This window comes from Pseudorasbora parva, chromosome 3 (assembly GCF_024679245.1).
Source record: "Pseudorasbora parva isolate DD20220531a chromosome 3, ASM2467924v1, whole genome shotgun sequence".
NCBI classification, from domain to species: Eukaryota; Metazoa; Chordata; class Actinopteri; order Cypriniformes; family Gobionidae; genus Pseudorasbora; species Pseudorasbora parva.
In genome coordinates, this window is record NC_090174.1 from 12,644,485 (window position 1) to 12,668,708 (window position 24,224).

The 24,224-nt window shown below is 37.2% G+C and overlaps 1 protein-coding gene across 2 annotated transcripts in view; it reads left to right on the forward strand.

The window, feature by feature from the left end:
- Positions 1–23,521, forward strand: part of sik2a (salt-inducible kinase 2a) — a 57,668-nt gene extending 34,147 nt beyond the window's left edge. The window contains exons 8-16 of one of the 2 annotated variants that reach the window (XR_010904281.1): positions 653–805; positions 1,135–1,293; positions 6,012–6,228; positions 9,178–9,441; positions 11,620–11,771; positions 11,924–12,043; positions 14,510–14,576; positions 20,011–20,105; positions 20,196–20,236. Coding sequence is in view for 1 of the 2 variants with exons in the window: in XM_067437823.1 (XP_067293924.1) it covers positions 653–805; positions 1,135–1,293; positions 6,012–6,228; positions 9,178–9,441; positions 11,620–11,771; positions 11,924–12,043; positions 20,011–20,105; positions 20,196–20,631 (1,596 nt within the window). In the remaining variant the exon portion in view is untranslated. Of the gene's footprint in view, positions 1–652; positions 806–1,134; positions 1,294–6,011; positions 6,229–9,177; positions 9,442–11,619; positions 11,772–11,923; positions 12,044–14,509; positions 14,577–20,010; positions 20,106–20,195 lie in introns of both variants that reach the window. The other variant, XM_067437823.1, reaches the window with a different exon arrangement.
- The last annotated feature ends 703 nt before the right edge of the window (positions 23,522–24,224 follow it).

Consider the following 24,224-nt stretch of genomic DNA (forward strand, 5'->3'; position numbering starts at 1 on the left):
CACTACATCACATTTTTTGGCTTGTCGGACGTAGTAATTAACAGTAATTACAGGAGGCGGGTCTTTGTGAACAGTCAGTTACATTGAAAATTGAATTGAATTGAAATTGAATTGGCATGAAATGATGTTTGAAAAAGCCAGGTATTGAAATTTGTATTTGATTTATATACATTTCATTATATTTAATAAACTAAATTTCTCAATTTATAGGCCTTTATTGAGGATCACTCATTTCCCAAAATTCTGAAATTTGCTCAGTATATTCTTTAATCATTAGATTAAAATTTAAATATTTAATTTTATATTAATATATTACATTATATTATGTGTATTTACATATTTGGGAGGGGCTATACATAAACATGCAAAATTTGTCAGAAACAATCATATTATTATTTACTGTATGTTTTGTCACTTAAATTACATTTCTGTAATTCCGGCCAGTTTACTTTAATTCACAATCCTGTGCCAATTCTTCCAATCTGAACTCTAGTAGTTTTTTTCTTTCTAAAAATAAGTTCTCCTCTCAATTTCAAATTTGTTTTCTCCAAAGAGCTTATCCGAATGTTTTCAAACCGTGCTGATAGAAATGTGACATTTCCAGTGTTTTCTTTTCTTTCCTGTCTTGCTCTTCTTGCCTTTCCTGTCACAGTCTCTCCAGAACAAAAGCTATAACCACTTTGCTGCTATCTACTACCTGCTTGTGGAGCGGTTGAAAGCGCATCGCAGCAGTTTCCCTGTGGAACAGCGTTTGCACGCCAGCCAGCGCCGCCCTAGCACCGTCGCTGAGCAGACTGTTGTCAAGGTAACCCCATCTGTGAAGTCTTCCCAGACATATTGAAATGGCGTTGGTATAAAAATGTAAATATTGGAATCATGAGAAAGGAAATCTGTAATCCAGCCATCCTCCTTTCAGTTTAACCTTTGGTGACCGTAAACCAAGCTTTTAAGGTTTGGTGGGTTGCTTGTAAATGTTGAGACTTTTTGGGATCCTTTTTATGGATTCCTCAGCATATTCATTACATATTCGTGCAGTATCAGATGGTAATGCCAAGGTACTTTGACATCTAGAGAGTATTTTGTACCATGAACCATGATAGTTGTTATACCGTGATATTTATTGGTATTTTACAGACCATGGCGGTTCCCTCCCAAGCGTGCGTCCCTCCGCAGGCGGCGCGTCACCTGCGTTCACCTGTTCTGTTACATTCCACCACAGACACATTTACCTTCCCACAAACCCCTGCTTCCCCAGAACAGACGCTCATGGAGGAAGATGTGGCCACTCCCAAGGTCAGTTATGTTTCAACTGAAGTGAGCAAAACAAAGTGTGAAAAAAGGTTATTAAATGGATTTTTCTTGCACAGAGAGAAATCTCTCATCCTCCTTTCGGGCTTGAGGCTATATTTCGTAAGCTCTGCCTGCATGTTTTAAATAGCAGCGTTACTCATTGGCGCTGCTGTATGACGGCAATAAGAGCTTTTGTCTGCAGCGTGTGAAGTTCCTCTGCCTGCGTGTCAGCCTGATCTCTTCCTCATTACTCACCCGCAGTATCTCAGCAGCATTTCATCCTCTTAAAATAACACCTGCATATATATATATTAAATAATAAAAAAACGCTCTTTATGATTTCTGCGGCTGGTGTCACCACTGGGGCTTTGCGTAAGGGTAGGTATCTCAAGCACTCATTGCTACTCATTCATAAAGGAATGACTCAGACAGAGGCAAGGGAATTTATATGATATCTGGGACTAGGCGATATGAGTGTATGCACTTCGTGACACCTGGAACATGTCAGGCGGCAGAGATTTAGCTGTACCATTTATACTGTGGTAGCAGGGCTGGGTGGTATGATGATATGTATTGTGGTAGAGATTTTCCTATATCGTTTATATTGCGGAATGTAAAAATATTTGTTTAGCGCAGTCAAAATGTATTGACATTTTAGGGTGCTCACACTTGACAAGTTTGGTTTGATCAAAACAAACTCTGGTGGGATTGCTCTGTTAGTGCACCGTCCGAAACTTGGTGCACACCAAACAAGTGAACCGAGACCGCTGAGATTCGACTGAAATATGATTGCGACAACAACCAAAGACATCTTAACAGGATGTGATGTCACATGATTGACACTGACTGCATTGTGTCAACTGAAAAGTTTGATGGAGGGGGGGTTATGGTGTGGGGTTGTTTATCAGGGGTTGAGTTTGGCCCCTTAGTTCCAGTGAAAGGAATTCTTAATGCTTCAGCATACCAAGACATGTTGAACAATTCATGCTCCCAACTTTGTGGGAACAGTTAGGGATGGCCCCTTCCTGTTCCAACATGACTGCTCACCAGAGGACAAAGCAAGGTCCATAAGGACATGGATGAGCAAGTTTGGTTTGAAAGAACCTGACTGGCCTACACAGTCCTGACCGCAGAACACCTTTGGGATGAATTAGAGCGGAGACTACGAGTCAGGCCTTCTCGTCCAACATCAGTGCCTGACCTCACAAATGCACTTCTTGAAGAATGGTCAAAAATTCCCATAAACACACCCCTAAACCTTGTGGAAAGCCTTTCCAGAAGAGTTCAAGCTGTTACAGCTGCAAAGGGAGAAGCAACTCTATTTGAAACCCTACGGATTAAGAATGGGATGTTCTTGTGCATTAAAGTTTATGTGCATGTAAAGGCAAGTGTCCCAAAACTTTTGGCAATATAGCGTACATAGTTATCATGAAATACATTTTCTCTTCATGTAAAATTGTCAGTTTTGTCATAATGCCCGCCATTACAGATTTATTGATCAGAGTACTTTACACTTACACATGCAATGGAGAAATGTGAAAATATAGAGAGGGATGAGTCCCAAACAATACAACTCAAAAACAAAAGGGAGAGCTGGATCCAAATGCAACAAAGTTTATTAACAAAATAAACATAATAAAAGACCAGAGAACCAAGGAACAGATAGCACAATGAGTAGTGCCAAACGTACATGCATGTAGGACAAGACCTGATAAAGAACACAGGAAACACAGGGGTTTAAATACACAGGGGCAAGCTTAACAATATTTTTGATGAATCATGTTGCACTTCACAGATTTCCGTCCAATCAGATGTTCTCTAAAAAAAAAGGAAAAGCCCCTCCCCCTTACATCACCTGACACAGAGTAGCAAATCATGGTTTGTAGTTGTGATGCAACTAAGCCTGTTGGCTTTTTATTTTAATAATTATTATTATTATTATTATTAATTTGATACAATGCACTTATTATGTACAAACATGTTTTTAAATTGTACTTTCATTAAAAAAATTACCTGCATGTAATTGCATCTGCAATTCATTTCTGTAGTTACATTTGTAAATTGGCACTTCCCTTACACCTAACCCTACCCTTAAACTGGCCCACACCACCACACCTGTCCCTAACTCTACCCCTTTCCCACCTCAATATCAGCAAAAGTGTTTTGCAATACAATATGAACAAAATAAGTACATTGTACTTATTTGTTGATGTAAATACATAGAAGTGAAGGCCACCTAATATAAATTGTGGTCACAATTCAATAATGCACTTGTCGTTTAAAAAAAATATATATATTAAATATTAAATTATTATTATTACTATAATAATTTAAACAATTTTAATAAAATTAGATGATGCTCTTATCTTTTAAAAAACAGCAAAATATCAAATTATTATTATTTTGATAATTTAAACTATTTTAATCAAGAGTTCTGTGGGGAAAAAATGAATTCACTACATTTCCAACATGTTATAATTTAATTATTGTTATGATTACTTAAAATATAAACCATTTTCAATACATTTCCAGTAAAATAACTATTATGTAATCATACCATGATATAAGATCTTGATCATTCTGCCAACCCTTATTGGTCATGGGGTAAAATATAGCCTGCATTTCATTTGCACGCCCCTCTATTTGCAGGCTGTTGTTACAGTAACGCCAGCCTGTCAGTTTTGCAGCCTGCTGTTACACAACACCACGACCCTGTCTTTGTAAATGCCCCTGATGTGCCAATGATGGGCCACCCATGGGATCAGTGCTGGATGCTCACTCCACTCGTGAGAAAAGTGACTACAACAAGTGTCAGCTTGGCTGTCGCAAGGCAATCTCCATAGCTACTGTTCCTTTAATTGACGTATAGTGTTGACTCATCCTGTGGGGACTGCCATATACATACCAATTTGGCCTCCGAAAGGTCTTTTTTTGGTTTGCTCCTGTACCTCAACCGGTGCTTGCAATGACAAGGTCAAGAGTTTAATTCCAAAGCAACAAACACACTGATAAAAATGGTGCTTGAATGGCGTGTGAGTTGCACTTAAAGCGAAAGCCAAATGAATAAATGTAAATGTTTGTTTATGAAGAAAGGGACGCGTGATAAGTCATTCATTTAGCCTCAGCACCTGTGGAGCTGAACAGATGGCAATCTAGGGATCTCTTCAAACACGCTGAGGTCACGCTCTCACAAACTTCAACTAGCTTATTGTAATTCAGGAAAGCTACTGGTCGCCTGTGGGCATTTGACAGAGCAGCATTACATAACTGGAAAAATGAAACAGATGACACAGACATGAAGCTGCAGACTTAGTCTAACACAGGGTTTACAAAAAAGTTAGGTTCACTTTAATTACACATTCGTGTCATTTCCAACTTGTCTGTTCACCGCATTTCATCAATATTCTGCCAAAATATAAGCGAGAGGATCTGAATGTTTGAAAAGTGAAACATTTAAGACATAAATATTAGTATTGTAACTTGCAGTGTAAAATAAATTATTATAATGATCAGAATTTTTACATTTTGATTTTACATGACAATCGTAATGTACAAATTTCATGACTAGTAATTTCCTGCAACTTAATTCTGAAAAAGAAATTGGACAAAAAAAAAAATCCAGAAGTAGTAACCTAGAATACTGTCTAACACTTGATGACTGCTCTGTCAAGCCCTCGTCGTCAGTGAGGAACCTGGGTGTGCTCTTTGATACCAATCTCTCATTTGAAAGCCACGTTTCTAGCATCTGTAAAACCGCATTCCACCATCTTAAAAATATATCTAAATTACGACACATGCTTTCAATGCAAAATGCTGAACAGTTAGTACATGCATTCATGAGCTCAAGGCTAGATTATTGTAATGCTCTACTGGGTGGATGCCCTGCTCGCTTAATAAACAAACTCCAGCTGGTCCAAAATGCAGCAGCTCGAGTTCTTACTAGAACCCGGAAGTATGATCATATAAGTCCAGTTCTGTCTGTCAACACTGCACTGGCTCCTTATTAAACATTGCATACATTTTAAAATCTTACTTATTATTTACAAAGCACTAAAAGGTTTAGCTCCCCATTACTTGAGCGAGCTCTTAACACATTATTCTTATACACATTATATAGTAATGGCTTTCTACTTCAGAGTCAGGAAAAACCGTGCTGTAAGTGTACGTTGTTTTGCCAAAAGCATGCCATACGAAACTCCAGCACCTGCCATTTTAAAAAACATTTAAAGACACATTCTTCAGGAACCACAGTTGAGACATAATGAAAGTAGCAACAGAGCTTTTCTTCTGCATTGTGACATGCATCCGAATGAATGGATGCCCTCATCTATAGACATCAATGTATTGATTTCAGTATTTCATATAAATACTGTTCTTTTGAACTTTCTTTTCATCAAAGAATCCTAAAACCTAGAATTCTTTCAACATGTATTGTTCATTATAAGATCTATAAGATGCATAGAAAATAGATGAATTGATGAAATTTCATGTCGAATTTAAAATGATTCAGTGATGATCTTCACTTCATATCAATTTTAAAGCATTTTCGTTTGCCACTTGGAGAACAAGCCACTCGGTGACAACTAGTCACATCCACTGCGTTTCAGCTTTGATTTCAGTTGTCAGATCTGGAAACAGCGAAGTGAAAATGTCCCAGAGTGCTGAGCTGTTTCAGCCCAAAATAGTTTTGCCAACTGTGTGTGTGTGTATTTATATCTCAGGTGGATGGCTGCTTACTGGACCCACTCCCTCCAGTCGTTGTCCGCAAAGTCAGCGGCTCGCTGCCTAGCAACGTCATGGAGACGTCCATAGATGAGGGCATTGAGGCAGAGGAGGAGCACACTGTGCCCCTTGCCGCCTTTCATACAGCTCGCTTCAGTCAGCGCCGGCATACACTGTCTGAGGTCTCCAACCAACCCGCTGTGCTGCCCATCACAGGTTAGTACTGCCTTTTGTATGTGGAGGTGAGGCAATTATAGTCTAGACACATTTATCTATTGATATATTGTGTTTTAAAGATATAACTGATGTTATGGTTTGCTCATCAAGACATCAACATATTTGGTGAAGTAAAACATACACAAAAATACAGTAAAAACAGTAGTATTGTGAAAAAATATTCAGTTTTTTTAAATCGGTGAGGCTGCATTTATTTGATTAAAAATACAACAAAAAAACATTAATATTGTGAAATATTAAGCGTAAAATAACTATTCTGTTTGAATATATTTTAAAATGTAATTTCTGTGATGCAAAGTTGAAATATTCAGCATCATTACAGTAATCTTTAGAGTCACATGATCCTCCAGAAATCATGCTAATATGATGATTTACTGCTCAAGAAACATTTAGGATTATTATCAGTGTTGAAACAGTCGTGTAAAAAAATAAAAATAATTCTTAGGTATCTTTGATGAATAGAAAGTTCAAAATAACAGCATTTATTTTAAATAGAATCTTTCGTAACGTTATAAATGTCCCGAAACTTTTGAACAGTAGTACACCTAGAATCCTTTTAAGTTATAATAATCATAAATGTTTCTTGAGCAGCAACTAAAATTATTTAAAAAAAATGTTATTTAGTATTACATTTAGTATTATTACTAAGATTATTTCTGGAGTATCATGTGACACTGAAAACTGGAGTAATAATGCAGAACATTCAGCTTTGCATCACAGAAATAAATTACATTTTAAAATATATTCAAATAGAAATAGGTATTTGTTACAAATCGTGGTGTAGATAAAACTCACGAAGGCGAACTTGGAACAGGACTCATTAATAAACTGCTACACAAGAACCACTCAGGAACATCACTTTACAGAAACTTCACCGGACAAACACTGATGGGAAACTGAGAACTAAATACACAGGGGCTAACACGGTGATTAACAGGACACAGGTGATAGACATAACTCATTAGGACGACTGGGGAGAAACTGGTGCTGCGTCCCAATTCGCATACTTATACTACGTCCCAAAAGTATGTACTCTTTTTGTGAAGAAAAATTATATACTTTTGAGTGTGTTGCAGAAAAGTATGCAAGCTTCGGGACATACTACTTCACCATCTTTAACGGACTCTGTCGCTTAGTTACGTGCATCCCGTCACCGTTTATCTGCCCTGTCAATCATCGTCAGATTCGTTACGGTTCAAATCCTCCACATTCAGTTTAATCTCCTACCGTATCGGAGAGAAATGTAGCCGCTCGTTGATCTGCCATGTGTGTGTCTTTGTGGGTCAGAGACTCACAAAGTTTGCAGTTTACATGCAAACACTGCAAACACATGAGTTTGCAGACTCATGTGTTTGCAGTTTAAATATAATGATGCGTTTAAAAGTTAATGGCCAAACGTGTCATTGAAAAAGTTCACAATGCTGCTGCAGGTGAAATATAATGTGGACAACACTGAATAAATATATTTTTGTCAGGTTAAATATTGATAGTTGGTCACTCAAACCCCTTTATCTAAACTTGGGTTTAGATAACTAATAACGCGGATAAAAATGGGTCAAAAGAAGGACTTGACAGGCTCAGAAAAGTCAAAAATAGTGAGATATATTGCAGAGGGATGCAGCAGTCTTAAAATAGCCAAGCTTCTGAAGCATGATCATCGAACCATCAAGCGTTTCATGCGTGTGGAAAAACCAAGGCGCAAAATAACTGCCCGTGAACTGAGAAAAGTCAAGCGTGCAGCTGCCAAGATGCCACTTGCCACCAGTTTGGCCATATTTCAGAGCTGCAACATCACTGGAGTGCCCAAAAGCACAAGGTGTGCAATACTCAGAGACATGGCCAAGGTAAGAAAGGCAGAAAGTCGACCACCACTGAACAAGACACACAAGCTGAAACGTCAAGACTGGACCAAGAAATATCTCAAGACTGATTTTTCTAAGGTTTTATGGACTGATGAAATGAGAGTCTTGATGGGCCCGTGGCTGGATTGGTAAAGGGCAGAGAGCTCCAGTCCGACTCAGACGCCAGCAAGGTGGAGGTGGAGTACTGGTTTGGGCAGGTATCATCAAAGATGAGCTTGTGGGGCCTTTTCGGGTTGAGGATGGAGTCAAGCTCAACTCCCAGTCCTACTGCCAGTTTCTGGAAGACACCTTCTTCAAGCAGTGGTACAGGAAGAAGTCTGCATCCTTCAAGAAAAACCAGGACAATGCTCCATCACACGCGTCCAAGTACTCCACAGCGTGGCTGGCAAGAAAGGGTATAAAAGAAGAAAATCTAATGATATGGCCTCCTTGTTCATCTGATCTGAACCCCATTGAGAACCTGTGGTCCATCATCAAATGTGCGAGGAGGGAAAACAGTACACCTCTCTGAACAGTGTCTGGGAGGCTGTGGTTGCTGCTGCACGCAATGTTGATGGTGAACAGATCAAAACACTGACAGAATCCATGGATGGCAGGCTTTTGAGTGTCCTTACAAAGAAAGGTGGCTATATTGGTCACTGATTTGTTTTTGTTTGGTTTTTGAATGTCAGAAATGTATATTTGTGAATGTTGAGATGTTATATTGGTTTCACTGGTAAAAATAAATAATTGAAATGGGTATAAATTTGTTTTTTGTTAAGTTGCCTAATAATTATGCACAGTAATAGTCACCTGCACACACAGATATCCCCCTAAAATAGCTAAAACTAAAAACTAAAACTTCCAAAAATATTCAGCTTTGATATTAATGAGTTTTTTGTGTTCATTGAGAACATGGTTGTTGTTCAATAATAAAATTAATCCTCAAAAATACACTTTGCCTAATAATTCTGCACTCCCTGTATGTACTCTCCAAAATTCCATTTTAGTCTTGCCGTTCATTTTGGACTCTGAATAAGTACTGTTACATCCATATACTTGAGTGAACATCAGTTCCTCTCCACAGGTCTGAACCCGTCCCTCGGCAGCATGGACTCAGAGTACAGCATGGGTTCAACACAAAGTGACTTCAGCTTGCCTGAAGAGAATGCAGCTCTAAAGGACGCATTAAGCACTACACCTGCCAGCTCCACAGCTCCGGTCTTCCTCAGCATGAAGCCCCCTGAACCCACCCTGCAGCCGCTCAACACAGACGGGCGGGACGCTCATAATCACTCACTAGTCAGTTTCAGAGAGGGGCGAAGGGCTTCAGACACGTCTCTCACACAAGGTCAGGATGATTTGTGTTCTCTTGTGCACATCATTTTTCATTTTGCTTTTTCATCCATCACCTTTCTGAAATCTTGTATCAGGGAGTGGATACACTGCACTTCTGCTCTCCAAATTACTTTAGAAAACATATATTGCCAACAGGATAAGAACTTAATAGTATAAAACTACTTACAGCTAATATAATATTTATGAAATAAAAGACCAATTAAGTGTACTTAAAGAGAGCACACTTTTAAAAAGTGCACTTTGTAATATTTTCTAATTTAAAAAAATCTTTAAAGGGATACTTTACCGTTTTTTCTTATTAAACTGTTATTTTCGCAGTTACTGCGCTATATTAAAACGCAATCGGCACAGTAAAAAGTCCCGGCTGAAAAATCCTCCCTCACATCTCCTCCTCCCCCCTATTGACAGAAATGAGAGAGTGAGGGGGAGATGTGAGGGAGGATTTTTCAGCAGGGACTTTTTACTGTGCCGACTGCACTGCGACTTTTTACTGTGCCGACTGCGCTTTTTACTGCGCCTACTTTCAGAAGTGCTATTCCGCCATACATTATAGTTCTCCTTTTTAATCTGCTTAGAAAATCGGCACGTTTTATTTTATGTCACCATACTTGGTCGTTCAACTATTCGTGTAAATGTATTTAAATAGAGGAAAAAGTGGAGGTGTTTGGTCGCTTCTAACTTGATCTCTGTTTGGTACCATAGTGAATGAACTGGACTTAGTGGGCTAAGCTAAATGATGTCAGATCGTCACCGCGCGTCAGAGAGATTAAGTGCATGCACTGAGACGAGAGGTTTGTATCAACTCGTTTTATTTAAGGGAATAACAGTTTAATATGAAAAAGCTGTAAAGTATCCCTTTAAAGAACAATTGAAGTCTTGTTTTAATAATCGTTTGTAGTGTTTTAAAAAAAAGTTACTTATTGCGATGTGCTAACTTAAACTTTATTATAATTTGAACTAGTGTTATTCAGTACTACCATTCAATATATTTTAAATTTTCTAAATTTGCATCTTCATAATTACAAATTATTACTGTGAAAATTAATGCATACAAAACATTTTTTTTTCAGTTTAAAGCATTAAAAATATTTAACGCAATTAACGCAGCATCTGTTTTTTCTGTCATCCTTTGGCTAGTGTTACATTATATGATCACACTCTTATTCATGCAAATGCTTTTAAACCACTGAAGCACAATACGACACAAAAGAGAACACAGTGCAGTGACACGTCTGTAAATCTCCTGTCTGTGTGACACACATATACACTTACACGCGTGTGCTCTAAAAGATGCTTCAAACAGTGCCTGAAAAGACAAAAACAAAATGATGCCAAATACTTGTTTTGTTGAGTATCCTCATAAACAACTTCTTAAAGGGATAGTTCACCCAAAAATGAAAAATCTGTCATTTACTCACCCTCATGTTGTTCCAATCCTGTATGAGTTTCTTTGTTCTGCTGAACACGAGAAGATATTTGGAAGAATGTTTGTAACAAAGCAGATAGAGCAACCATTCACTATCACAGTATTTATCCCCTACTATGGTAGTGAATGGTTGCTCTCTCTACTTGAAAAATTTTTTCATATAGCTTCTATTGAAAGTAGGCTTATTATGATCAGTCCCTTTAAGAAGGCTTTCAAAGAATATTACTTTCATTATAAGAACTAAAGTGTACTTTTTTCACAATTATATATTCACATGTGATTTTCAGCGAAGAGGACATTCTGTTACATGTAGACCTTTTATTGTTTAAATTAATTTTCACTATAGAAATGCACAGGTCATAATTCACCAAACTTAAACTATAGTATACAGCAAAAGACGCAAAATCTGCTACTGCATCCGTTCTTCTATGTGTGAATGAAACACAAAATCTAGCATGCTCACCACTTTATTGTCTGTAGGCATGTATTTGCATGTCATAATCAGTGTTTTGGAATATTTCTTGTAAATTGATAAAACAACCGTCATTCTGACTGATATCTGACCTTCTATGAATAATGACTACTTTTAAAAGCAGAATATAATCTCTGTGATTCACTTCTGTACTAATTATAGCATTAGTCAAGATTATGAGTCAGACCACCTCTGCAGCCGTCACAGGAATATCACCACCAGTTCATCCGACTCTGAAGTCTGTTGTATTCATTGAACCCATGGTTTAACAGGTTTAGTGGCATTCAGACAGCACCTTCAAAACCTGGCCAGGACCAAGGGCTTCCTGGAGCTGAACAAAGCCCAGATAGTGTTAGGAGATGCTGAAGGCGGTGGCGGCGGCAACCCCACGTTCAGTCCACAGGAATATCCATTCAGTCACCAGGTCAGATTGTTTCTATTTTTACATTTTTAAACATCAGGATTTTGCCTTTGAACTTATAAAATAGCTAGGAGATTAATGAAATAAGTCTTGGAAGATGACAGACGACTAAGGGATTTTCTGCTAATATAAAACGTATTCCTTAATACTTTCAGGGAGAAGGACGTCAATGTTTAAGCGGAAAAGATACGTTGACATTCACTGGTAAAATGCACCCTTATTTGCTATCCAGGAGACAGAGTTTGGAGACGCAGTACCTCGCTCAGCGACTACAGGTGGGTCAATTGCGTATGTGAGTGTACAGATTAAACAAAAGGGGAACAAATCTGGTTTAAATCAAACAAGCCAAGCTTATAGAAATGTAATATTTGTGTTAATGTTAGTTTCTTATGGTTTTGAAAAACTTTTATACAATTTAATTTAATCAGTGTAATGTCATGTGGTGCAACCATCAAGTTAAATGTAATAGCAAATTTTCCATACACTATGAATACATGTGAACATGAATCATCATTTTATTTTAAAGTTATATTTTTCAAGATAAAGAGTATTTTGAAAGGGGTCATGAACTGAGAAATCAAATTTTCCTTAAGCTTTTGACATTATAAGAGGTCATCATACTATAAGAATATCCTTGTTAGTCCAGGAAAAGCTTTTATCATAGCCCAGAGAATGTGTCGAATGATGAAATAAGACATCAATGCCTACAACATCATTGCAACTTTGGCCCCGCCCACTGGTGTGTTAGTGAGATGACGAGGAGAGAAGAGCGATACAGGATCACTTTACCAACATTACCTTCCAAAGGAACCTAATGCTAGAAATGTCTCAGTTGTGCATTATTTGTTTGTTTGGTACATTTCACTGTGGATTCTTTGGTAAATGAGTTGGAATTTCTTTGCAGGCTTTACAAATAGACTTATATTATGGACTTGACTGTAATGAAACAACATGCAAGTAACTGTTGGAAGCGATCAAAGAACGCTCCCTTGACGATCACTGGAGCTGTCAATCAAAAAGCTCGAGTTAAAGGGATAGTTAACCCAAAAATGAATATTTGATGTTTATCTGCTTACCCCCAAGGGCAACCAAGATGTAGGTGTGTTTGTTTCTTCAGTAGAACACAAAGTAAGATTTTTAACTCCAACCGTTGCTCGTATAATGGACTATGTCAATGGGCTGTTTTCTATGAGAGCCACTGTAAGAGTAAAAAACACACAGACATACGAATCTATATTAAACACAGCGGCTCGTGATGAGACATTGATGTCTTAAGACACGAAACGATCGGTTTCTGCAAAAAACCAAACAGCATTTGTCATTTTTTTATATCATACTAAAACTCCTGTAACAATCAATGAATCTCTTATATACATTGTGTTTGTTCTGTTAGCAAGCGGCAACCTCCCGCGATCTCTCTTGAAGCCAATACGGAAGTAATGTAAACTGTAATTCCTTACCTGGCCGCTAGAGGCAGGCTCCAGAAGGGAGCAGAATCTCATTGAGCCCCATGTTAAAATTCTCAACTTTACAGCAGAAAAAAACATGTTTACAGCCTGGTACAAATTGTGGTTTTGGCTAATAAGGCTAATATTGATCTTCATGACAACTGTGACGGGGGTGAATTTTTTTATAACTCATTCGTTTACATTACATAAAGACTTAAAGTTCTGCATAATTAAGGGCGTGGTTACAAGTGGATAGCCATTTATCTGCCGTCTATAATCATTGCGTCACCTCAGCTCCACGCACATCCCGCCTTTTAGTCCATTTTCTGTTATCCGGGAGTGACACGCGATGACTCGAACACCCAGCTCGCCCCTACTTTATGCTTCAGAACGGCTTTTCAGAGTCCTATGGGTGACGTCACGGTCACTACGTCCATATTTTTTTACAGTCTATGACTGTTAGTCATTATAAAAGCATTCATTAGTGTGCAGAAACAAGTTGCAATGACAAGATCGCTGCATTCGTGCATTCAAAATGTCTGTTATTGGCTACATGCTCATCACTGCAACGTTTCATGCCATGACCTAAATATAACGCTATAAGCAACATTTTTCACTATTAGTTAACTTTGAGAGCTTTAATAGTAAAAATGACTAAATGAACCCCAAGACACTTAAAAAAACAATGCAGTTCATGACCCTTTAAATATGTATTAAGTTTATGGGGAGTTGCACCTCATGATATTTTAATACCGGAACTAACCTTCCCTTTGTTTTTTCCCTTGATTCTGCATGACTTTGGCCAAATATCAATAAGCAATGAAGCAGTTTTTTTTAAATATTATTTTTCTTAGAAATTATCATATAAATCAAATTACTTTTTCTTTTATAAAATTACTATTACTTTTATATATATATATATATATATATATATATATATATATATATATATATATATATATATATATATATATATATAAATAAAAGTAATAGTAATTTTATAAAAGAAAAAGTAATTTGATTTATATGATAATTTCTAAGAAAAATAATATTTAAAAAAAACTGCTTCATTGCTTATTGATTGAATTTTTTTTTCATGGTAAAAAAATACAAAAAACACCACCTGTGGTTGCCAGGATAAAAAAGTAGCTACATTTTAGGTTTAACAGATTTAACTTAAAATGCCTGGTAAAAAAAATATTTTTATTACCTGATATAATTTTAATTTACCAGCCTATTGAAGTACTAATATCTGTTTTGTACCTTTGTAATACACTGACCACCACCAAACAGGTGGTGATGAGAAAGTCACATGATGAATCAAAGCTCAGAACAAGCAGCTTTTCCACAAGCTGAAAAGGTAAATACTAATATATAGAAGGTGCACAGTGTCATTCACACATACTAAACACCATCATAGATATAATCTTACATTTAATGCCATGTGTGTTACTATTATAATTATTCACCATGTATAGTACAGAAACCGTAGCATTTTTTTGTCTTTTACCGTAAAAAAAAAAAGTGGTTGTTATCGGATATTGGTACACTGTAAAAAAAAAAAAAAAAAAAAAAAAAATTCAAGTAACTGATCACATCTATCTATTATTCAGTTGGCCGAATTGAATTTCTGTGAATTAAATTGCATTAATTCACAGATTTTCAATCCGGCCAACTGAAAAATTTAGATGTGATCAGTCTTTTTTTTTTTTTTTACAGCGTATGCTGCTGTGAGCATGTAAGATATGCTTCTGCTGCATTAATAGGCATCGATAAATCGCATACCATATCTAAGCAGGTGGAGCTGGGGATGGTGGAGGGATTCATAGGAACTCTGATAGCATGCTGCAAGACCATTTAAGAGCAAAACACTGAACCGGACAATTTAACATTTTATTAAGATTACATTTTATACATATTGAGACAACAAGCTAGCTAAATCTGGCAAATTGAGCTTACTGAGCGAATTCGCATCTGTTGATCTGGTGAAGTGAATTTCACGCACTAATGAAGTGAGTAAACTCAAATTGTTCAAGCGTCCAACTACATGCAAATAGTACAATTTATTTGTGCAAGTTGTGTCTGGTGTGAATGCACATTAAGAGTTGAGCAAGCAGTCTCACTGGCTGCTAAATCAGCAGAGGCCAATCTCTGTGTGCCATCCAGTCTGCTAGCAATCACATCCTTTACTATATGTAAAGGACCTATCAAGCCTGTGCCACTTAGATAGTGTTCATTTTGTTAAGGAAGTCTATTATAAAAAAAAATTCATCAATTACCTTTTTGCCATGACTTTGGCAAAGTCGAGACGATGATAAGACAACATCGAAAAAAGACGAGGCTAAAATGTAGTTAAAAAATAAAAACATGACCAAAATAATCTGTTTGCCGAAGGAAGAAAAATAGAAAGCCGCTAAGAGCTTTAATGCGTGCATTTGCGCTTTTGAGAATAAATCGACCAATCAGAGATTTTCTGTTAAATAAAAGTTACCATGTTTTACTTAAAGGGGTAGTTCCCCACAAAAGGATGTCGTTTGACATCCGTAAGACCTCAGAACACCTCAGAACACAAGTGAAGACTTTTTTTTTTTAATCCAATGGCTCAGAAAGACCATTGACACCAATGTCATTTCCTCTCTCAAGAGCCATAAAAGACACTAAAGACGTTGTTACAAGGTCCATCTCAATACAGAGACAAGAATAGTTTTTGTGCACAAAAAAAAAACCTAAATAACGACTTATATAGGGATAGGCCGATTTTAAAACAAAGTTGTGAACTGTTATGAATCAGCGTATTAATTCAGGATTCGGATTGCTTGTCAAACTGCCAAACTGCTGAAATCATGTGACATTGGCGATTCGAATCATAAATCGATGCACTGATTCATAACAGTTCAAAATTTGTTTTGAAATAGACCCATAACTATATGTTTGTTTTTTCGCACAAACTATTCTCGTCGCTACATAAAATTATTGTAGAATTACTGTAGTGAGATGGACTTTTTAACGACGTCTTTAGTGCCTTTTATGGGTCTTGAGAGAGGAAATGACATTGGTGTCAATGAAGGCACCTTTCTGAGTCATTGGATTTCCACACAAATATCTTCACTTGTGTTCTGAAGATGAACGAAGGTCTTACAGGTGTCAAATGACATGAGGGTAAGTAATTAATGACAGAATTTTCATTTTTGGGTGAACTAGCCCTTTAATTCGTTACAATCTGACAACCACGCACTCACCCAACACTACAGAAGAAGCACAGATGATCTGAAAACACAGACAAACAAGTACTGCAGTTTATTTGAAACTACATTGAGTTATCTACATTGAGATTTTCTGCTTAAATAAAACTGTCATTTGGTCAGTCTGTGTTCTGTCACAAGACGTTTGTGCGACTAAATCTAAATCAAACTTTCTCAGTGATGAACTGTAATAAATCCAAGCATGGATCTCTACTATATTTGCAATTGTGGTTGCTGGATTAATGCACTTACTTGTTTCCATATAAAAACTGTTTTGAATTTTGATGGAAGTTTCTTGTTTTACCAGTAGTATAATAAATTAGGAAACTAGATAAGGTAAAATAAACCATGCCTATAGACATTCTCTTGATTTGTGCATATACAGTATTGTTCAAAATAATAGCAGTACAATGTGACTAACCAGAATAATCAAGGTTTTTAGTATATTTTTTATTGCTACGTGGCAAACAAGTTACCAGTAGGTTCAGTAGATTGTCAGAAAACAAATGAGACCCAGCATTCATGATATGCACGCTCTTAAGGCTGTGCAATTGGGCAATTAGTTGAAAGGGGTGTGTTCAAAAAAATAGCAGTGTCTACCTTTGACTGTACAAACTCAAAACTATTTTGTACAAACATTTTTTTTTCTGGGATTTAGCAATCCTGTGAATCACTAAACTAATATTTAGTTGTATGACCACAGTTTTTTAAAACTGCTTGACATCTGTGTGGCATGGAGTCAACCAACTTGTGGCACCTCTCAGCTGTTATTCCACTCCATGATTCTTTAACAACATTCCACAATTCATTCACATTTCTTGGTTTTGCTTCAGAAACAGCATTTTTGATATCACCCCACAAGTTCTCAATTGGATTAAGGTCTGGAGATTGGGCTGGCCACTCCATAACATTAATTTTGTTGGTTTGGAACCAAGACTTTGCCCGTTTACTAGTGTGTTTTGGGTCATTGTCTTGTTGAAACAACCATTTCAAGGGCATGTCCTCTTCAGCATAGGGCAACATGACCTCTTCAAGTATTTTAACATATGCAAACTGATCCATGATCCCTGGTATGCGATAAATAGGCCCAACACCATAGTAGGAGAAACATGCCCATATCATGATGCTTGCACCTCCATGCTTCACTGTCTTCACTGTGTACTGTGGCTTGAATTCAGAGTTTGGGGGTCGTCTCACAAACTGCCTGTGGCCCTTGGACCCAAAAAGAACAATTTTACTCTCATCAGTCCACAAAATGTTCCTCCATTTCTCTTTAGGCCAGTTGATGTGTTCTTTGGCAAATTGTAACCTCTTCTGCACATGCCTTTTTTTTAACAGAGGGACTTTGCGGGGGATTCTTGAAAATAGATTAGCTTCACACAGACGTCTTCTAACTGTCACAGTACTTACAGGTAACTCCAGACTGTCTTTGATCATCCTGGAGGTGATCATTGGCTGAGCCTTTGCCATTCTGGTTATTCTTCTATCCATTTTGATGGTTGTCTTCCGTTTTCTTCCACGTCTCTCTGGTTTTGCTCTCCATTTTAAGGCATTGGAGATCATTTTAGCTGAACAGCCTATCATTTTTTGCACCTCTTTATAGGTTTTCCCCTCTCTAATCAACTTTTTAATCAAAGTACGCTGTTCTTCTGAACAATGTCTTGAACGACCCATTTTCCTCAGCTTTCAAATGCATGTTCAACAAGTGTTGGCTTCATCCTAAAATAGGGGCCACCTGATTCACACCTGTTTCTTCACAAAATTGATGACCTCAGTGATTGAATGCCACACTGCTATTTTTTTGAACACACCCCTTCCAACTAATTGCCCAATTGCACAGCCTTAAGAGCGTGCATATCATGAATGCTGGGTCTCATTTGTTTTCTGAGAATCTACTGAACCTACTGGTAACTTGTTTGCCACGTAGCAATAAAAAATATACTAAAAACCTTGATTATTCTGGTTAGTCACATTGTACTGCTATTATTTTGAACAATACTGTAGGTGAAAGTGGAATAATTCTGATAAAATGTAAATAGCCTACATTTCTCAAATGACAACAATCGTTGTGGAACAGTCATTATCAATATAACCATTATGCAGAATGATGAAAATGTGAAAAAAATTTCATTGATGAAAACTAGACTAAATTCTCAGACAATTAGTAAACTAAAACCTGAATCAACAAAAACAGGACAAGGTTGACAAAGTGTGATAAAAAACAAAAATTACATTTGACACAGGACTGCGGTTCAATAAATAAATAAAAAATAGCTGATGAAATAACCCTACATCTAGTTTCATGAATAAACTATATATATATATATATATATATATATATATATATATATATATATATATATATATATATATATATATATATATATATATAATATACACATATACACTCACCTAAAGGATTATTAGGAACACCATACTAATACTGTGTTTGACCCCCTTTCGCCTTCAGAACTGCTTTAATTCTACGTGGCATTGAAGGTGCTGAAAGCATTCTTTAGAAATGTTGGCCCATATTGATAGGATAGCATCTTGCAGTTGATGGAGATTTGTGGGATGCACATCCAGGGCACGAAGCACCCGTTCCACCACATCCCAAATATGCTCTATTGGGTTGAGATCTGGTGACTGGGGGCAATTTTAGTACAGTGAACTCATTGTCATGTTCAAGAAACCAATTTGAAATGATTAGAGCTTTGTGACATGGTGCATTATACTGCTGGAAGCAGAAAATGGGTACATGGTGGTCATAAAGGGATGGACATGGTCAGAAACAATGCTCAGGTAGGCCGTGGCATTTAAACAATGCCCAATTGGCACTGAGGGGCCTAAAGTGTGCCAAGAAAAATCCCCCACACCATTACACCACCACCACCAGCCTGCACAGTGGTAACAAGGCATAATGGATCCATGTTCTCATTCTGTTTACACCAAATTCTTACTCTACCATCTAAATGTCTCAACAGAAGTTGAGACTAATCAGACAAGGCAACATTTTTCCAGTCTTCAACTGTCCAATTTTGGTGAGCTTGTGCAAATTGATGCTTTGCTGCATACCTCGGTTGTAACGAGTGGTTATTTCAGTCAAAGTTGCTCTTCTCTCAGCTTGAATCAGTCGGCCCATTCTCCTCTGACCTCTAGCATCAACAAGGCTTTTTCGCCCACAGGACTGCCACATACTGGATGTTTTTCCCTTTTCACACCATTCTTGGTAAACCCTAGAAATGGTTGTGCGTGAAAATCCCAGTAACTGAGCAGATTGTAAATACTCAGACCGGCCTGTCTGGCACCAACAACCATGCCACGCTCAAAATTGCTTAAATCACCTTTCTTTCCCATTCTGACATTCAGTTTGGAGTTCATTAGATTGTCTTGACCAGGACCACACCCCGAAATGCATTGAAGCAACTGCCATGTGATTGGTTGATTAAATACTTACATTAATGAGAAATTGAACAGGTGTTCCTAATAATCCTTTAGCTGAGTGAATATATATATATAATATATTACTGTATTATGTCTTGTTTTTTTCAGAGGGCCAGTCATTTGGCAAGTGGTCTTGGAAGTGGACAGATGTTTTGCAAAGAGGTTTCACCACGCACTTTAGAGCAACAACTCCAGGAGCACAGGTGAAAAACAACTGCAATCATCATAACTGAAAGTCTCTAAAGGGCAGCCTTCAGAATATGACTCGTTTTCATTTGTAACCCCATGTGCAGACTGCAGCAGAAGAGGCTCTATCTCCAGAAGCAGTCTCAGGTGCAGGCCTACTTCCACCAGATGCAGCTGGCAGAGGATGGTTACCACCCTCCCCAGGACTGCAGAGATCCCCAAACCAGCAGCAGTCCCCTGTCCAGCCCTCCCTTCACACGGACCCAAACCCTAACCCCTTTTCTGGAGCTCGGCACCTCGTCCCTGACGTACGGCCCCAAGTCAGCCCGATTCCCAGACTGGCCTCCGCCTCCAGACAATCAAACAAACTATACCCCCTCCCTCCCTACAGAGCCCCTGTACGCATGGAGTCCTGCCCAGCCTCCTCTCCCCCCGGGCAAAGCCGAAAGCCCTTCGGTGCAACCCGCACCTGAAGCTTCTTTCCTGGACTGCGAGATGATTGAAAGCGTAGAGGCCCCACAAGGGTGTGTACTCGTAAACTAAATGTGAAAAAGCACTCTGAGGCTGGCTCTCAGACTGAAAAAAGCTCCCTCAGGGACGAACAAGATGCCATGCTTTGGGTCACCTCTTACAGATGGCACTTGATCCTGTGGTAGACCCTTACAGATCTTCATTTTCAAAATGTTTGTGAGATGCACCCTTTGTTTTGAAATGTTTTTTTCTGGTAAGCACATATGAAAATGTAGTGCAGCTACCATAGAGTTTAAAAACCAGTATTAAAGCAATATTCCTTTTCCTATATAATACTCTAGAGTTCTCCGAGTTCAGTGTTTTTATAAGTAGTTTGATTCATCATTATATGACCAGTAGCTACTCAAGTTTTCATTATTGTGTGATTTTTAAATAATAGTTTATTAACAGAGAAATGTGTAAATATAGGAATGTATCTAAGGGATAAAAAAAAAGTTTTATTAGAAGTCGTCAACATAACCCAATTCAGCAATTTTTCCTTAGTAACATGATGTACTTGTGAGTGAAAGTTAAGTAAATTTTTCTCACAATTATATTTTTCTTTTTCAGAATTGCATGATATAGTCGAAATTGCGAGTTTATAAGTCAGAATTGCGGGATATAAACGTGCAATTCTGAGTACTTTTCACAGAATTTTGATATAACCTCACAATAATAAGTTATAATTCTAAAAAATGTTCTCAAGAGTCTGCGTCTAACGCATGTTTACATAGAAAACCCATGGAAAAGTAGTGCAGTGAAATGCAAAAATGCTTTCTGTGTGAACGGCCTGTAACGCTTTACAATTTGATTCAAGATTTAATTGGAAACATTTGTTAATTACATATAAATGAACAAACTATGGCCTGGTTTTACAGACAGGGCTTAGATTTAGCTAGAATTAGGCTTTAGTTCAATTCACCCTTCGCCGGCAGTTTGATTGATAGATGATTGACCAATAATAACGCAGAATCCACCATTTTGTCCGACAAACAAACCAGACATGAAAGTTAGCAGATTAACATTGGTGGATTTGAACTTTAAAATGCTGTGTATTGGTGTCTATCAGCGGTTGAAACAACATACCTTGTGATTTTTATTCAGGTTTAATTCATGCTGTAACCGGTGTTGGGGGAAATTACTTTTAAAAGTAATGCATTACATTATTGCGTTACTCCCTGAAAAAGTAACTAATTGAGTTACTTAGTTACTTTTTAAGAAAAGTAATGTTACATTACTTTTGCGTTACTTTTTCTCACCTTTGTTTTTTATAACAACAAAATCACATTTTGGTTGCAAATGTAAAGACCTCTTCTCACCAAAATTGAAATATTAAACCCCAGGCCGAGGTAAAAATGAACATTCACGCATGTACAGTACAGGGCGCAGCTCAAACAAACCTTTCAGCTGTTCTGCAGTTATGGATAATGGAAAATAGGACGCAGGAGAAAAACGTTTAACACTCTTACTTCACCAATAAAAACAAAAAATCTAAAGTCATTTTTGGTTTAACTGAATCATCAAAGGTTAGCAGCAAAACATTGGCCAATAAAGGTAGATTAAATGCATTAAAATAGTTGTTTTATTTCATATTTAATTATTGGAGGTTTGCAGTTGACTGATTTTATTTATTTTGAGGAGAACTTAATTTTTATTTTGCAAGTAAAATGAATAAATGCTCACATTTAGTCTAGAACTACAATAACCTGTTTACACACGTTTGCACTTACTCTCGATTTTTCACAACGTGGGGAGAAGAGAGCTGTCAGACAAATAAATGTAAAAAAAAAACGTGTTTAAAAAAAAAAGTTACTCAGATATTTTGTTGTAAATTTTAAAAGTAATGTGTTACTTTACTAGTTACATGAAAAAGTAATCTGATTACGTAACAAGTTACTTGTAATGCGTTACCCCCAACACTGGCTAAGAGATGATCGGAGCACGTGCCACTTGAACTGAGGCGCTACAGCAAACTGTCATGTCACATTAAAGGGCCACAAACTGGTAATTTCTTCAAAAACTACAAAAAGTACATGCTGAGATTATTTCAAACCAAAATTAGCCTGCTCTGCCTTGTTTGTCATTCAAACTTATTTTAAGTATTACCACATTGCCTAAACAGCTGGTTAACATTAACCATTAAGCATGCATAACCTAGGTAATGTCAGCAGACAAAAGTTGTTTTCGGGGCAGATCAATAATAAAAGATTACAGAAACAAATCATCCGTGGAATAATATGCACTGATGGTTGTGCACACCAAGACCAAACAATGTATGTTTGATTTTAGAGCCACTCTAAACATTCAGACTTAAGATACGTGGATTAAACCAATCAGAATCAGCATACAATGATCTCTCACAGCGTGCGCTACTACTCTGTTTTGTTTTTTGTTTTTTTTAAGAAACTTTAGTATTGTGCCTTTCCATTCTTGTTGTTCCTTTTAAAGAATGTCTGGTTTCAGATTTAATTCAAGTGAAACTTCCTGTTTGGAAATGCAGTATGAAGTACCCTATTTTAAAAAGATACCTTGAACCAAAGTCTCCATTTAGGTTCTATTTTGAAGTCCACCATGTGGATTTTTTTGGAACCAGTTACATGAGATACTTGTCATGGTCCTACAGTATATTCAAAAGTATAGCAATATCTAGAGAAATAGTTCTGATGTTCAAAATATGGGTGTTGGTAGTGAGTGTTGTCATGTATGCCTTTGAAGGAAAAAGATCTTTTCGTGACTATTTAGAATTTGTAGTCAGATCTTTGCCTAGTGTTGATATTAATACTGACATTGAAAAGTGAACTGTTTTGTTATAGTCGTTTTTCAGTGATAAACTGTTTCCCAATATGTAATCACAATATGAATTTTGTTATATTCAATTGAAAAGGCTGAGATTCTTGCACAAGGGGAAATAAAGGTCCTTGACTGAAAACATTTGTGTGAGTGACGTTTTTGTTCATACCACATTCTAATATATATATATATATATATTTTTTTTTTTCATGGAATAGTGCACTAGTACAATCTGCAAGAATATCTCTAGCTTTCTGCAAAACTATTTGATAACCCAATATGCTTAATGCCGATAATCTTTACTACCTTTGTTGACAATGCCATTCAATGAGTTTCGATGTTTAATATTTATATAACCATACCAACAGCACAGAGAGATGCAAAGTACAGATTCAATATGAGATTTAGTGCATGGTCATAAGCCTCCAACTGATATTAAAAGTAGAGAGCTTCCAAATACAGTGTAAACATTGCTCTGCATTTTTCACATATTGCTTCAAAATGAGACAAACTCAAGGTACTTGTAATGTGTTTATATACATACACCGATCAGGCATGACATTATGATCACTGACAGGTGAAGCCAATAACCCAACACTTTTTTTTCTCCTCAAAGTTGCTGTTTTGGAAGCAGGAAAAATAGGCAAGCGTAAGTATTTGATTGAGTTTGACAAGGGCCAAATTGTGATGGCTAGACGACTGGGTCAGAGCATCTCCAAAACTGAAGCTCTTGTGGGGTGTTCCCGGTCTGCAGTGGTCAGAATATATCAAAAGTGCTCCAATTGATGCACATGGGGAACGAAGGCTGGACCACGTGGGCCGATCAAACAGACGAG